Source organism: Elephas maximus, chromosome 16 (genome assembly GCF_024166365.1).
Source record: "Elephas maximus indicus isolate mEleMax1 chromosome 16, mEleMax1 primary haplotype, whole genome shotgun sequence".
NCBI classification, from domain to species: domain Eukaryota; kingdom Metazoa; phylum Chordata; class Mammalia; order Proboscidea; family Elephantidae; genus Elephas; species Elephas maximus.
Window position 1 is genome coordinate 29,471,987 of NC_064834.1, and position 17,163 is coordinate 29,489,149.

Genomic DNA, 17,163 nt, shown 5'->3' on the forward strand with positions numbered 1-17,163 from the left:
CCTGTCGAAGTACTATGAATCTTACTTTTCCAGTTTATTTCCTTTTACCAAGAAACTTCCTTACTTGACCAGGTTTCTGAAGTACTTTCATAAATATCACACTGGTACCGTGTATACAGCAACACACACTGTACCCAAAGAGATTACAAAAATTATAACGTTCATTTCAGTAAACTTACCATGAGATATTGCCTTGCAAGACAGACAGACTCAATGGTGCCCTGGAGGTAGACAGTAGATTTCTTCTGTGGATTACTGGGATCGGGAAAATGGATCTGAGCACCCGTTCTCTGCATGATATGTTTGATGTTGCTCCCATTTCGACCCATCATAAAGAGATGATGTTGAGCTGCGATATCTAGTTGCGTGCTCACCGGAATAGCTGATGCCAGGCTCCCAGCTAGATGTTCTAACAGCATGGCAGTTCCTTCCTAGGAGAACAGGGTAGGAGGGAAATGATCCTATAAATTAACTGTGCATATATATGGAAAGCTTCTACTGCACTTTTAATAGCTATGAAAAACACAACACATCCTATAAAGCAATGCAAGGCAAATTTTTGGAAAATAAATTAGCCCAATATGCTTTTAAAATATGACCTGCATGATTTGTATACTTAAGATGGTCACAATAACCTCCATCAGTTACCTTCACAGCACTGGTGTTATTCTGAGACCCTCGGACTATGACAGTAGCACCATACATTCGGGAACGCTGTTTAAATGACACTGAAATGTTGTATGTTTGTGATATGTGCTGAATAGAGGGGGAGTTAGGATCGGGAACTGGTTGAAGAATTCCAGCGATTGGTAGCTCAAACATCAGCACCAAAGGAAGCAGCTCCTGAAATGAAATTATGAGAACTCAAAGCATAAATTTAAAGCATTATACATTTAGTTACCTATGTCTAACTCATTAGCTCTTTTTTTGAAGATGGAATTTTAAAACATTAATTGTGTTTATTATAGACTTACGATGGGTAGGCTACATAAGGTTTCTTAAAAGGAAAGGAACTTTTGTGAAACTTGACAGTTTGTAACTTATGGTGACTGCGGCATTTTCCCCCAGGCCTCTTTTTGATCATTTCAAAAATCATCACAGAAACTGAGTCAGAATAAATCCAGAATATCTCTAAGAAACATCTTAAATGGAAAAGGGTTTGTAAGTAACATAGGAAAGCATTTTTTAAAGATCTATAAAAAGTTTAGATAAGAAATGCCAAAGTAGACATAAGACAACTTCTGCCAGTATTTCTACTTATTTGGATGTGTTATTTGGTTATAAAACAATGAAGTGTTATATTTTCAACGCCTTCTAATGCAAATGTTGCTGACACTGGTTTACAATATTAAAGTAATAGTTACCCGAATTCTGACTCGGGCAGATTCTACTCCTGATGGTTGTCCTGCTATAGATACCTGCGGAAGTAAGAAAACAGAGAGATTTATTTTAATTGAATCCACATCTACATTTCCAGTTATCTACATCCTTGTATTTAAAGTGTCATCCAGGAAAAAAACAGCATCAGCATTATACTGGCACTTGTATCTTAGGTCCCAACCCAGACTCTCTTGATTAGAATTTTCATTTTAACAAGATCTTTAGATGATCTGTGTCATTTGGTCTACATCACACTCTGTCTGAGTCCTAGACTTACCTAAAACCCCACACGTCCCATGAGGCCAGCCTCCTCCATAATTACTCTTCTTCATTACATTTTCCTTCTCATTTTAACTCTTTGCACACAAGTAGAATGTCAATATAAAATGATATGGCTGCACTAGGTTCTGAAAGTACTGAAATACTTCCATTGTAGTTGTTGTGAGGTACAGTTGAGTCAATTTTGACTCACAGTGACCCCATGTGACAGAGCAGAACTGTCCCGTAGGGTTTTCTAGGCTTAATCTTTAAGGGACCAGATTGTCAGGTCTTTCTCCTGTGAAGCTGCTGAGTGGGTCTGAATCGCCAACCTATTGGTTAGCAGCAGAACATTTAACCATTGTGCTACCAGGTCTCCTTACTAGTTTGTAAATAATTAGTGCACCAACACCCAAGGATCTTCCTATGATCCCTCAACCAAAGAAACAGCATTGCAGGGAGAGGCACTCCAGGACACTGCTCTTGGGGCTGGTGCCCATGCCATAAAAAAAAAAAATACTAGTCACTAAATATGTTGAATATTGCCCTTTTTTTTTTCACCATGGCTGTCTAGCTAGTCCCCTGTGTAGGCATCCCACTGTCACCATACATCCTTGAGGAGAAAAGACCATTATCTTCTGGCCAGCACAGCTCCTAGTATCATGACCAGCTTAGAAGAGAGAAGACTTCCAAATAATACAAACAACACTATCTCTTCTTCAAGTATTGAAAGTGCTTTCATGTAGACAGATGAGTTCCATTTGTTTCCAAATAGAAGAACTAAAAAGAATATGCATGAACTAGAAAAAGAAAAAGAACTCTGTTGCTGGTGAGCTGATTCTGAATTCATTCAATGTATGGAGGAAGTATGTGGATGGGTGGGCTGCATATGGTACCTACGCACCACCTTTCAGAAGGTAATCTGGTGTAGCCTGGGGGACCACTTGGTGGGACACTGCAGACAGAAACCAGGCAGTAGATAGGGGCTGGGACTTGGCAAGCTTTCAGGTCTGTTCCTAACTGACATGCCATCTGAACCTTCCCTTAAGGCTCTCATTTTATGCAGTCCTCTCTTCCTCCCGTCTTCTACCAACAATTTAGAGATCAAGACTTTAGGTTCCGTCTGTAGCTCATCTTCTCAAGAGAGCAGAGCACCTTCAATCTCCTTGTGGGGTTGCACAATCTGTGCTACATGCCATCTCTTTTTTTTTTCCTTTTGTTCTCATCTCTCAAAAATGATATGCCTATTGAAGATTAAGGCTGTAATCCATCCCATGAAAGTTCATATGAAAAGACAAATCACCTGGTTGCTTTTTTCTGCCTGGTTATTCCTGTTGGAATCTGGAAAGTGGATGTGACATCCTGTTTCTTCCATCACTTTTTTAATATTGTTGCCACCCTTGCCGATTACATGAGAATGTTCTGTATGTGAAACATCCATCTTCAAGGTGACCCGGTTGCTCTATGCAGAAATTATGTATTATTTCTCAATGCATGAACAAAGAAGGAACAACCTCCAAAACAGCTTTCCCTTAAGGGAATAATATTAACAAAAAGTGACCCCGTAGGAAATCCTGAAGATTTCTTAATAAAAACCACGTTACATTATCAATGCTCAATTCCTATCTATTTCTCTTTGGCTATAAAAAACGAATTCTCATTTTAAGATAAGTTTGTCACAAGAAATAGTAAGATACACTCTTTACAAGATAATTTTTTTGGAAAGTGGGCCTTAAATGAAATCAGTCACAATTACAAATAAATTACTCATTTTCTTTTTAATAGACCTTGTTGTTGAATCATTTAAGTAATTAAAAACAGGAAAAAGTTACAAGACTAAAAATGTGCATGCCAGTAGGGCTATGGAATTAAGTTAATAGAAAGCTAGAAATAAAAATAGAGCTCAAAACTGTGAACAGGGAAAAATTTGCAGGTGTTGCTTTCACTTCTACATTATTTTACGTCAAACCTTACGATATAAATTATTCTTGTTCTTAGGAAGAAGAGCAAGGAAGAGCTCACAAAACTTAGTCTCTAGCAGTGAAAAGGGCTTAAGTAAGACCATAGGAAGTGTAAGATTAGTTATATTAAACCAAAATATAAAATTCAAAGACATAATGACTAAAAACATTATGTTCATCTTGGGATCCACGTATCCAAATTTGGGAAATTCAGTGTTGTAGAACTGTAAAGACTGACATGAAATCTCTTCTCATGCATTAGAACGATATTGGAAACTTTATCCTTTAGAGGGTTACACTAGACAGTGAACATACAAGATGTCAAAACTACCAATAATCTTACCCCCTTCTGATTGCTTTTTTAAGCTTATACCACTAAATACTTCGATTTTCAAACTTAGTTCTTTTCATTTAAGCTTTAAAATATACGAAAAAAATACATCTTTATGTTTTTCTTTTTTGAAGAAGAAAATTCTAAAATATTTAATAATTAGAAGGTAAATAATTATAAAAAGTAAAAAATAAAGCAGAAAAGAAAGAGGAAGATACCAGAAATCCTATCAATAAAATATGTGACAGCATAACATGGTGGTTAAGAGCCAGGCACCCTGGCTTTAAATCCTACCCTCAATTTACCAGTTTTGGGATCCTGGGAAAATTATTTAATATCTCTGAGCTGAGTTGTTTATGAGGATTAAACAAATTAACACTTGTAAAATAGAAAGTGCTTAGCAAAGTGCCTGGCACATAATAAGTGCTTGAGAAGTATTTATTAAAGAAAATAAACTCTCTCAAACGAGTACAAAATTTTACATATTTGTATTTCCCTTCTATTTTTCTATACCATGTTTGCATGTGGGAGGGGGTGCGAGAGGAAGTGTTCAATTTCAGGCCTTATCTCACCACCCCCCCCACAGCTATACAGAAGATCACTTTGATTTTCTACTGGCCTCATAAAGGCAAAGATGCTAAATATTGCAATCTTTATCATTTACCCTGAACTAACTGGGGCCAATACCTATCTCTGAAGATAGTATATATTATCTTCATAAAATGTGTATATATATATACACACACATAATATACATACATATGTATACATATATACATACACATACATGTGCGTATATACATATATATAATATTGTGCAATTAGAACGCGAGAATCTACTCAAATTTTAAACAGAACTTCACATCCATTGTAGAATCACACAAGCTTATTTTAAAACCCACCATTACTTTATCCTGGTTTTTCTTCTCCAAATGGTTCTTTCATAACAGCATGAAGCAGCCCTTGCAGAGACAAGGTTCTGACATCTCAGAGTCCTTAACATTCACTTACTTTTGTGTCTAAGACAGACATGATCATTTCCTTGGCTTCTTTAACATCTTCTTTCTTTCCAGAAACCTTAATATGGGGATCTGTATGAAATCAGAAACAAAGCGGTCACACAAAACTCCCAAACTCTGTTAAATTAATGTCACAATATAAGAAAAAGTATTACATAATTCATATTTAGCTCATTCTAGGGGTGTTACCATTGTAGTAAAACAGGAATATAAAAAATATTCGTATCGTACATTTATCTGTGGCTTTTGTTCCTTCCGAAAACTGGCTAAACCACTTATATTTAATTGTTAAATAATTATGCCACATAATTATTTTTAAACAACTGAGGCATGTATAAGTTCCATTCATTAATTAAGCTCTTTCTACATTTCAGGCTCTGTTCTAAGGGTTTACATGCGTTAACTCATTCCATCCACACGGCTCTTTTTTTTTTTTCCACACGGCTCTAGTGGTTTTTCAGAGGAAACTAAGGTAGTTCATAGGGGAAACTAAGGCAGAGAGAGGTTCAGTTTACCTTGCCCCAGAAAACCATTCAAAGCATTGGCTGTATAAGTCAACACCTTCCAACTCTAGACCCACACTTTACATCATGAGATGACTTAATTTAGAAATATTCTTGCAGGTCAATAGGGAGGAAAAATCTCATTTTTCAGAATATTTAATTTAGTATTTATTCAGAATTAATATATCTATTGCTTGTTACTGCTGCTAAATTTTATAAAGAAAAGAATTTCTTCACTCAACAAAGATTTCCTGAATATGTGCTAGGTCCCAGGCACTGTTCTAGGTGCTGGTGGGAGAAGAAAACAGGCAAAAAGCCCTGTCCACATGCGCTTACAGAAATGAAATGTGTAAGCAGACAGAAATGAGCCAAAGAAATAAATAAATAATCTAGTAGATTAGAACATAAATGCTATGGAAAAACAGAAAAAGTAGAGCAAGATAAAAGAGTCAGGAGTTGCAGGGTTGAAAATGGGGGCGGAGTTTAGGCCTCATTGATAAAGTGAGAAATCTAAGTAAAGGCTTAATTAAAGGAGGTGAAGCATTTGGCCAAGGTGGAATATTCCAGGCAGAGAGAGATACTGGGCTGAGGCCTCAGGGTGAGGACATGCTTTTTCAGGTCCTTTAGTCAGGTTTTCAGGTTATCCCAAGAATCTAGGTGTTCTATTCCCCTATATGTCAGCCTGATGCAGACCATGGCCATTTGGGGTAAGCAGAAAGGTCTATACACATTAGTAATAAAGCTGAGTAACATAGTTTATTATCATTAACATTGATAACCTATACATTCATGGAGCGCCTACAATGCACTAAGTTCCTGCTGAGTCCTTTACATACCACTCTATGCATCAGGTCCAGGATAGAGTCTGCCAATGTTTACTGAGCACCTTCCACAATTAAGAAGCAGTTCTGCTTGAGTCCTTTAACTCTTCTAAATTATCCATTCTCAAGGATAAGGATTCAGAATCCCTCGGTGGGGATACTCTCTAAACTACACATACTTCCCCGGTACTGTGATCGCCTCATCTTGAAGTCCGGTAAAAGATCAAGAATGAGTAAACCATATTCTCAAGATTTAATTTAAAAAACCAAACCCACTGTGGTCGAGTCCATCCCGACTCATAGTAACCCTACAGGACAGAGTAGAATAGAACTGGCCCATAGGGTTTTCAAGGAGCGGCTGGTGGATTCAAACTGCCGAACTTTTGTTTAGCAGCCAAGCTCTTAACCACTGCACCGCCAGGGCTCCACGAGGTGTAATTAGGAAATAAAAAATAAAGAGAAAAGGAGGGAGGGATGGGGGAAGGAAGGGAAAGAAGGAAGAGAAAGAAGGAAGGAAGGAGGGAGGAAATTTTTCCCTAAAGCTACCCTAAGAGTTAGGATGGTAAAACCACGGTTAACAACAGTGCAGGAGCTTCCAGGTTCAGGAATACATCTCTGATCTCTGGCCTCCGGGGAGACATCCCAGCAGCTGTGCTTATCTGAGTCGGTGCCATCACCTCCAGCCCCCACGCCACCCCAGGTTGCTTCTCCTGGGGGCTGCTCTTGGCCTTAAGTACTTCTTACGCTGTTCTCTAATTCTTCCTCTGACACTTGCCCTGTCTCAAGGGGACTTGTGAAGATCAAAGGCCCTAAGATTGGCTGAAACTTCCCGCAATGTTTCAGTATTGGATATTATAAAGTGTGGAGTCTAAAAGCAGGCAAAAGTGACTTCCAACCACCACAAGCTGGGAGAACACTAGTGGCAGCATGTCATGCTTGCGTTCTTTGCTTGCCCCCAACACATCCTAACTAGGACCATCTTGTCTCTGTAACATTCTAGCCAACTTTTGCCACAATTATGTAAACACACAGTTTCATCAATAATTGTTATTACATTCATTATAACTCTCCAAGGCAATATTTACATAAACAGGCTGTCTACAGTCAACATTTCGGTTTCAGCTATCCTCAGCTTTAGTTTGAATTACTGTAGGCTGACACTGATGATAATCTATACTGAAAATGTTTGCTGCTAAGGTGGGTGATCAGAACCCAGTGTTACTCAAAACATGCCTGCTCATACGACTCACTGTACCCAATGCTGTTGAGTGGATTCCGACTCCTAGTGACTCTATAGGGCAGAGTAGACTGTAGTACTTGTTAGAATACAGGTTCCTGGGCCTCAAGGGTCGCAATGAATCAGAATTGACTCCTTGGCAATGGGTTTTTATTTTTTTGTTTCCTTTTGGGGGGGTCTCAAGGAGCTGGGAATTGGCATTATCACAGGCTTTCCAAGTGACTCTTAAATCAAGTACAGAGAACAGATTGAACCCCATAACAAATTCTGATGCAGTCTCTAAATAAGTCTAATATATATGACATAAGGTGCTTCTATGGAATAAACATTTATTTTTCTCATAAATTAAGTATTTGAGTGGTAGGATAATCTGAAAACCTATTACTTTACAGCCTGGATACTCACATTAACATCCCTATGCATCTGTAGAGGGACAGTGAACCTTAGATCTAATTTAACAAAGAACCTGGTTTCCCACCAGTCTTTGCATCAACAAAACAATAAACACAAAATGCAAAAGCCTCAACTGAAAATCTTTTATTTTAAAGTGAAAGAGCACCATCTAGTGACCACAAACAGAAATTATCAAAGGACACAGACACACAAAGGCCCATAAACACAAAACACACTCATAGACACCAACATGTAACATCAAACTGTCTGCAGGACTTGAATCAGGGCTTGTTTGTAAAATGGTCCCTATTTGAACAATCCAGTCTCATAAGGACAGAGAAAAAGAAACATTTTAAAATGCTGGTTTAGACTGCTAAGGCAGCTAGTGGCATTATATTGTTCATTCTCTCTTTAAAAAAAGCTTAAAAGTTATGTACAGGATGTGTGCTCTTATTCCAAGGGGAACTTCATTTACTCTGATTAAATCCGGCTTTCAATGGCTGTCCCAGTTTGCAGTTAAAGTTTGTCCATGTGATACCACAAGGGCCTAGGTTTCATTCACACCCATTCTGAAAATACTTGACAAAGAAAAGTTGAAGTTATAAACCATATTAATAAACATAAAACAAGGAAGACATTAGCTATTAAGAGTGTTTAAATATGGCAGAGAAATGGGGAAAAGTGTACAGCTCCTTCCTCCCAATTTGGGTATGAAAGTTCTCAGATATTTGCTCTAAAAATAATATTCATTACTTGATAATCAACCTTCAAGTTCCCTGTCTTAATCAGTTTGGGAACTAGCATAGTCCCAAACAAATGGTAGACACTCCATAAATGGACTGATGGCTCCCATATTTTAGAAAATGGTTAAATACAGACGGACGTGATAGAAGCCTATGAGAAGAGTCGAAACCTCATATCCAAGGTGACTATATGTCCTATACATGCAGTCTGATTTCAAATATTCTGATCTCAGTACCTCCATGAATATATGGAAAACTATCAGCTATTCAGAGTCCCCTGGGTGGTGCAAATGGTTAACATGCTTGGCTGCTAATGGAAAGGTTGGTGGTTCAAGTCCACCTAGAGGCATCTTGGAAGAAAGGCCAGGTGTCCTACTTCTGAAAAATGAGCCATTGAAAACCCTGTGGAACACAGTTCTACTCTGACACACATGGGGTTGCCATGGATCAGAATGGACTGCACAGCAAGTGCTGTCAGGTATTCATCCATGTTTTTGGTTTTTAGACACCTGTTCAAACCTACCAGCCACTCTGTGGGAGAAAGACGTGGCAGCCTGCTTCCATAAAGATTTACAGCCTTGGAAACCCCACAGGGCACTTCTACTCTATCCTACAGGGCCACTCTGAGTCAGTCGAACCGACGGTAGTGGGTTTGATTTTTTTTTGCTTCTTTTAGATAAGTGCACCACTCATCTGCTCACATCTCTCTGCTGTCGTTCTATAGAAGAGAGGAAGGCCAGGTGGTAGTTCATCCTTCACTAATATGACGCTGTAGGACATGGGTGTCAAATAGGTATTTTATATGTGTATACTGTAAAAGACCAAAAAAAAAGAGGCCTTTAAAAAAAAAGCTGTACTTTTTGAATGAAAAGTCTTATGATGTTCATATAGAAATCCATAAGGAATTGATAAAGCAACAATCGTTTTCATAAGAACCATATTTTCAATAAAAGTCAATTTTGAAGAGTTGGGAGGTTTATATGAACATAAGTGAAGTTTAGTTATGGTTTTAAAATATTACCTCTTGGTATTATGCCTTCTACTTTCTGGTTTTCCATCCTTAGAAATACTCCCATTCCTGAAAAAGTTGTTAGGTGCCATCCAGTTGGTTCCAACTCATAATGACCCCATGTACAACAGAAGGAAACACTGCCCAGTCCTGCACCATCCTCACAACTGTTGCTATGTTTGAGCCCATCGTTGCAGCCACTGTGTCAATCCATCTTATTGTGGGTCTTCCTCTTTTTTCATCGATCCTCTACTTTACCAAGCATGATGTCCTTCTCTAGGGACTGGTCGACATTTCACCATCTTCCCATCTAAGGAGCATTCTGGTTGTACTTCTTCCAACCCCCGCTACCCGCTGCCATCGAGTTGATTCCAACTCATCACAACCCTATAGGACAGAGTAGAGCTGCCCCATAGAGCCTGGTGGATTCGAACTGCTGACTTTTTGGTTAGCAGCCGTCTCTTAACCACTACACCACAGGGGTTTCTGCTTCTAACACAGACCTGTTTATTCTTCTGGCAGCCCATGGTATATTCAATATTCTTCATCAACAGCATAATTCAAAGACATTAATTCTTTTTCGGTCTTCCTCATACACTGTCTAGCTTTCTCATGCATATGAGGCAACTGAAAATACCATGGCTTGGGAAAAGTTAGTCAATATTTTACTGCCTTTTCCTTCTTTCCTTAAACCTACATCTCCTTCCTACTCCACTCTACTGCCAAACTCTTAACCATTGCGCCACCAGGGCTCCATCCCACAGCACAGTCTACTGGAAATGCTCCTGTCAGCCATTTTGTCGCATTTATTATGCTACAGAAAGTAATGTGCTGCTGACACAGGATGAGCTTACGCCATAAATCTTTTGCCAATAATCCGTTGGTACCTATTTTTCTGTCCGCATGATTGAGTGCTGCTGAGTGAAAGATTCAGCCCTAAAAATTCACAGCAATCCTTTCATTCTCAGCTTGTTCTTTTGTGGAGATAAACATGACAGAAAAACACTAACCCCATTCTTCCCACCCACAACACCCCATTCCTCCCACCCATGTTGTTAGGTGTCATTGAGTCGATTTTCAACTCATAGCAACTACATGTAACAGAGCAGAATGGCACCATAGAATTTTCTAGACTGTAATGATTATGGAAGCAAATTGCCAGGCTTTTCTCTCACAGAGTGGCTGGGTGGTTTGAACTGCTAACCTTTCAGTTAGCAGATGAACGCTTAACTCTTGCGCCACCAGGGCTCTTTCCTCCCACCCCAAAATAAAAGACACCATATTAGAGTTGTACTTTTGCTTATGGGAAAAAGGTCTACATCATGGCCTGTAATCAGAATGACTTTGGTACATGCACATAACCAAAGCTGTCCAACTGGCCATAAATCCCTAAGAAGAGACCAGAGGATAGAGCTTATTTTCTGCCACTTCTAAGCTCTTCTCACTTTTGTTTTAAGTTCCCTTTTTCTTTTTTTTTTTTTTTTGAAGAGTCTTAGCTTCTAAAACTGTTTAACCAAGAGGAACATCAGTCAAGGCTCTTAGGCCACAAATGTCAGGTCATCTCCACCTACATCGGAAATCCCCTGCAGCTCCTGGGAAACATATCAAGAGTTTGGCAAGTAATTCCAAAGTAGTAATGGCCAATTCTTTAATATACGGAAGCTCGTGGCCCTAGGTTTAGGATTCTGTCAAAAAGCCAACATACGCGGAGTATCAGAAGAGGCCAGACATCTGAGGGCATGGCCTGACTGGAATCACACAGGGAAAGGCTAAGAAAAGCCAGCAGATGTCACAATGAGTGTATTAACATTTAATGACTCTGTCTCTGCAATCAGCTGCCAATTCCCTTCATGTTGTGGTGAAAACATGTAGATTCCACAGTCATAATAGTAGTTTTGAATCCCAACTTAGCCATAAACAAGCTCTGTCACCTTGCAAAGTTACTGCATCTCTGGAACACGGTTTCTTCAAAAAAAAAAAAAAAAAGAGCCAGAGTTTGGTTAGATCATTGCTACACTTTCTAAATCTAAATTCCTTTGTTGAAAAACAGTAGTATAAGATTCCCGAATCAAGCTAACCTGATAAACTTTACTTTCTAATTTTTTTGGTATCTCATGATAGGTAGCTTATCAAAAATAGCATAATTTAAAATGTTTCCAAAAACTTTACGCTGCAGAGGTAAACACAAATGTGTCTAAAAATAGCCACCTGCCACATGAGGGAAGAACAACAGCCCCTAAGCCTTGGGGATGGATCCATAACTGGGTTCAGAGACAGCCAGCTTGGGCTTTCCTTTTGTTTTGTACACTCTGAGAGTGTGCAGTTTTTTAGCAAAGTGGATGTAACGTATGTTCACTCCCACCCCTCCCGGCATTTCCGGAATAACGTGCCTTCAGGCATGAAACAAATGCGCTGACAGCCCCATATGGAGAAGGGATTCTACTTCAAACCCTAGTTTGAGCCATGTTATAGCTCACAACTACATGCCATCCAATATGTCTGCTATTTTGATCACTTTTCCTTTAGGCTGGCAAATCATCAACAGCAAAAGGGAATTCAACTCAGTCAACGGCCACGGCCCATATTTTCCTGTGAAACCAGAGTCCTCCTCTAGCCTCATGAAAAATAGACTTTCCCTTTTAAACAAAAACTTTATACGGGTCAAATAACATACCAGTATCATAAATATATATATATATATTTAATGAAGATATATGCTTTATCACAAGATGGAGAAAACCTGAGCTGACTCATTAAACCTGACTGGAAATGATTTTAAAAGAATGAAACAGGACGACAGGAAGGCAATGCACTATTAGCTTATTTTGTAGCCAGTAATATAGATTCCAGATTCCTTCAAGCAATGCTTTTTCACAACAAGAATTCCAATAAACTGAGTTAGAATAAAAGGATAGGGAGTAGAGCTGTAGAGGGGAAGGAAGAGGACACTATTTTCAGAGCCCAAGCCAACCATATTTAAGGCAAAATACTGGTGAGCAGCCACAACATGTCAGATGGTCCACCTAGGTTAGCGGGGGGGAAAAAAAGAAAACCTTTTGTCTGCATCCTCTAAACTAACCCTGTTGTTTTAGGATAAGGCATAAAATCATTCTCATCTACCTTGTTTTAAAACAGAAAAAAAAAAAAAATCTCCTGACAAGCCAGATGGAAAAGAAGGGGAGTAGACAGCAGGATGTACAAAAGTAAATGTACTTCAAATTATAAAACCTAATTTTCATGGGAAAAAGGTTCCCATCAGTATCCGCAATCAGTCTACAGACCGCAGTGCCCCAGAATAACTTCCCAACGAAATTCCATTTGGCAAAATAAAAATTAATACTCAACAGGAGAAACAAAATATTCTCGACATGAGAGTGACGTGAATAAATCGAAAGGCAGAAAGGAGGACAAGCTCCTTAAGAAGTATTTCATGCCAACTCTCTGGCAATGACTGGAGGTGGAGTGGTGCCCTCTCCACTAAGGTAATAAAATGTGGACAAGCTCTTGCAGAGGTGCATTCACTAACAGGATGGAGCATCATAGACCCTTAATCAACCGGGTAGAAAAGAGCTCCCAGCTTGAGAAGACCCAAAACTAACTGGAAGTTAAACAAGAGCTTTTGCTGATGGAATGCCAGTATTTCCAACAGAATCAGTACTAGGAAAGCTCAAAATACAATGATGCTATGTTATCATAATTGCTCTTCCCTGATCTTTCAACTTTAAGAGGAAATAAGGCCTAAGAGGGAACAGGTAAATTGGGCACATGCCTCTTCTTTGTTAAGATTTCTATGTGCCTTATCAAAGCTGTTTATTCAATCAGTTACAGAGACTCAGCAAAAACCCAGAAATAATCTGAGGAAATGCTAACAAAGTATAAAGCAAAACCAAGGAGTACCAAATGAAATAAGCAAGAACAGATGTACTTAATTAAGGAGTATGAGACTTGGAAAAGGGTAAACTAACTTAACTTATAAACCACCTTATCTTATGCAATGTAAACTGAGCTCCATGTGTAACTGCAGAGTTGCTGTTCAGGTAGGAGGGCAGAAAAAAATCCAAAGCACAAGAGAAATCTGGCCTCAGAACCTGGAAGGTAGAAAAAGAAAGCTAAAAACATAAAGCCTAACTCAATGAGAGAGATAAGGAAGAAGATTCTGGGAAGGGGAGGAAAGGAAACTAAGCACCAGGAGGAAATCTGGAATCTTGGAACGGTTTGTTAATAACACTGCAAAGAAATCATGGTTAGTGCTAGATTACTGCAAAGGAGGACGTTCACAACCAAGCCCAAGCCACACCAAGTCATGAGGCAATAATGCAAGGACCCAGAATGAGAAAGGACATGTAAAAGAAAGTAATGTCAAATAGCAGTGCTCTGGAATGGAAATGGGATCCCCGGCCAGGTACTCAGTGGTCCCTTTTATTAATGAGTGGGGATGGAAAATCATACCAGGATAAAGGATCCCCCAGAAACTGAGATAACAGCAAGTTATTCAAGAACTTCTAGGAGCCAGAATTCTCCAAAGAATATTGATGTTCACAGTATACACAACAGGTCCCAGATGTATCGCCTATGGTCTAAACCCAAAACACTATTCTGTGGCTGAGGCAGTTTGTTTCTTTTTACAACAGCTGGGACTATTTGTGAAAAATCTTAACACATGACTGCTGGTTGCCAGTACAGGATAAGTAAGCACACATTTAAGGGTTCACAAACATTAGACTAGGAAAGTCCTGTGAACGAAGACTTGACCACATCATACCACATATGTAATCTTTTTTTGTTGTTGTTATATGTCCAGTCTACTAAGAGAAGAAATTTAAGAAACCAGAAATTCTGCCTTTTGAGGATATTCAAGACAATTAATATTGTACCTAGGAAACAGCAAAACTCTCAGGAATTCAGTTCTAAAGATAACTTACTAGGCTGAGACTGGCATTAAAATTCTCCACCTTTCGCTACTTTGTTGTAAGACCTAGTGAGAAAGTTTTATATGTTGTACTTGTTATTGTTAGGTGCTGTCAAGTTGGTTCCGGCTCATTTTCAACCCTATGTACAACAGAACAAAACACTCCCTGGTCCTGAGCCATCCTCACAATCATTGCTATGTTTGAGACCATTGTTGCAGCCACTGTGTCAATCCACCTTGTTGAGGGTCTTCTTTTTCGCTGACCCTCTACCAAGCAAGACATCCTTCTCCAGGGACATGTCCAAACTATGTGGACATCATCCTTGCTTCTAAGGAGCATTCTTCTTCAGTCTTCTTTATTCACCGTCCAGCTTTCAATGCAAATACCATGGACTGAGCCAGGCACACCTTAGTCCTCAAGGTGTCTGCTTTGCTTTTTAACACCTTAAAATGGTCTTTTGCAGCATATTTGCCCAATGCAATGTGTCGTTTGATTTCTTGACTCCTCCTTCCATGGGCATTGATTGTGGATCCAAGTAAAATGAAATTCTTGACAACATAAGAGTAGCTAATTCTGGATTCACTGATCCTGCGTGTTAAAGACTGTTTCAAGCATGTTCATCATCTCAAGAAAGTTAGCAATCTTCACCAAAATTAAAAGTACCTAACGGTAGGTAAAAGCCCTGGTGGTGTAGTGGTTAAGAGCTGAGCTGCTGACCAAGAGGTTGGCAGTTCGAATCCACCAACCGTTCCTTGGAAACCAGAGGGGGTAGTTCTACTCTGTTCTACAGGGTCGCTATGAGTTGGAATCGACTCGACAGCAACAAGTTTGGTTTTTTGGTTTAATGTTAGGTAGGAGCCCTGGTGGTGCAGTGGTTAAGAGTTCAGCTGCTAACCAAAAGGTCAGCAGTTTGAATTCTCCAGCGGCTCCTCGGAAACTCTATGGGGCAGCTATACTGTGTCCTAGAAGGTCACTATGAGTCAGAATCAACCCAATAGCAACGGTTTTTCTTTCTTTCTTTCTTCCTTTTTTTTTTGGTTTTAATGTTAGGTAAACGGACTTTAAGAAGTTTCTCATTCTGAAAATGCCTATCTGCAAGTCCTTTCTTTTTACTCTCACTTTCTACAGATTAGTTGAGCCGGTATTAAGTGTTTTTATGAAGCCATACATACCAGGAACAATATTCATACCCCTTCCCCCAACTGTATATTATTTGTCTCCTCTATACTTTTGGTAACTGATTCCCGTAAGTAGGAACCAAGAGTCTTAATCTTTCAGTCCTATGCAAGTTATACCTTTTTTTTGGGAAAAAAACAGGATTAAAATTGTTAAATAACAACTTCAAAATTGTTTTAAAAAAAAAATCTAAAGTTTCCTTGAAGCCTAACAATTTCTAAATTCTGGCTTAAATTCTCAATTAAAAATTTGAGAGTTCAAGATTTTAAAACTGGATTTTGTTCTAAGAACAACAACACATGGGCTTCTCACCAAATATTACAGAAAATAAACAATACCCTCATGCAATAGGTAAGAGTGACCATCTAGTCCCATCTTCCCTAACAAGAAAGATATCGTTCTTAAACAAAAATTTTCTATACAAAGGGTTCCTATAAATGAAGAAAAAACACAAATTCCCCCATAGGAAAATGGATAAAAGACATGGATAAATAACTCAAAAGAAAAAATGGTCAATAAATACAATATTCAACTTTACTAATCATTTTTATATATAAAATTGGCAAAGATTTTAAAAATTATAAGGCTAACAAGGATATAGTTAGATAAATACTCTAATATATGATTGGTACAAATAAAAATTGGTATAAAATGGAAAGTAATTTGAAATATTAATGAGTCATAATACAATAATTTCATTTCAAGGATATATACACAGAGAGAGAAAGAGGAAAAAGGGGAAATAAATTGTTTATTAAGTTAGTTCTAAGTAGTAGGTTCCTAGGTAATTTTTATTTTATTTTATGCTTCAAAGCTTTTCTGTATTTTCTACAATGAAGAAGTACTGCATTTATAATGTAGGGGGAAAAATACTCATACCTTAAAAGATTACCTGTATCAGTAAAGTCTGAGAAAATAAATTCACTCAAACTATATCTTTGTACCTTAAAATAAAAGGTATTTAAGTCTGAATTTCTTGTTTTCTAAGTACAATGTTTCAAGAATTCCCTTAAAAAATGAGACCTTTAAATGTTAATGGTAATGGCAATAGTGCTTTCTCAACGAGGCAAAGTTCCTTCTTTTGCATCCACAATTCTGTGACAGGCTTTTTGCCATGCGGTTTCTCAACTTCATGTCTTTTTACTTGTTGTGTCCTTACCCATAGTATTTTATTAACATACTTGGGCTCTGAACACAGACTTCCCCAGTGAAACTGCAACAAGAATATATAATGATGGGGTTAACTGCAGTTGAAAGACATGGTTGGAACAGACTCCAAATAGTTGGTGAAGGCCATATGTTTATGGCCACCACTGACTACAGGCAGAATTCGTTCAAACATTCATGGCCACGTCTCTCTTTTTCTTTGGCAATGGTTTTCAAAATAAGTGGAAATAAGAACAATCCTGGCTGTGGGGGGTA

At 38.5% G+C, this 17,163-nt stretch overlaps 1 protein-coding gene across 2 annotated transcripts in view; it reads right to left on the reverse strand.

The window, feature by feature from the left end:
* Nucleotides 1–17,163, reverse strand: part of BICC1 (BicC family RNA binding protein 1) — a 341,517-nt gene that overhangs the window by 42,799 nt on the left and 281,555 nt on the right. For both annotated transcript variants that reach the window (XM_049855570.1, XM_049855571.1), the window contains exons 4-8: nt 4,942–5,021; nt 2,942–3,100; nt 1,365–1,418; nt 649–843; nt 180–431 (exon numbers count right to left, since the gene is read on the reverse strand). In XM_049855570.1, coding sequence (XP_049711527.1) covers nt 180–431; nt 649–843; nt 1,365–1,418; nt 2,942–3,100; nt 4,942–5,021 — 740 coding nt within the window. The remainder of the gene's footprint in view (nt 1–179; nt 432–648; nt 844–1,364; nt 1,419–2,941; nt 3,101–4,941; nt 5,022–17,163) is intronic.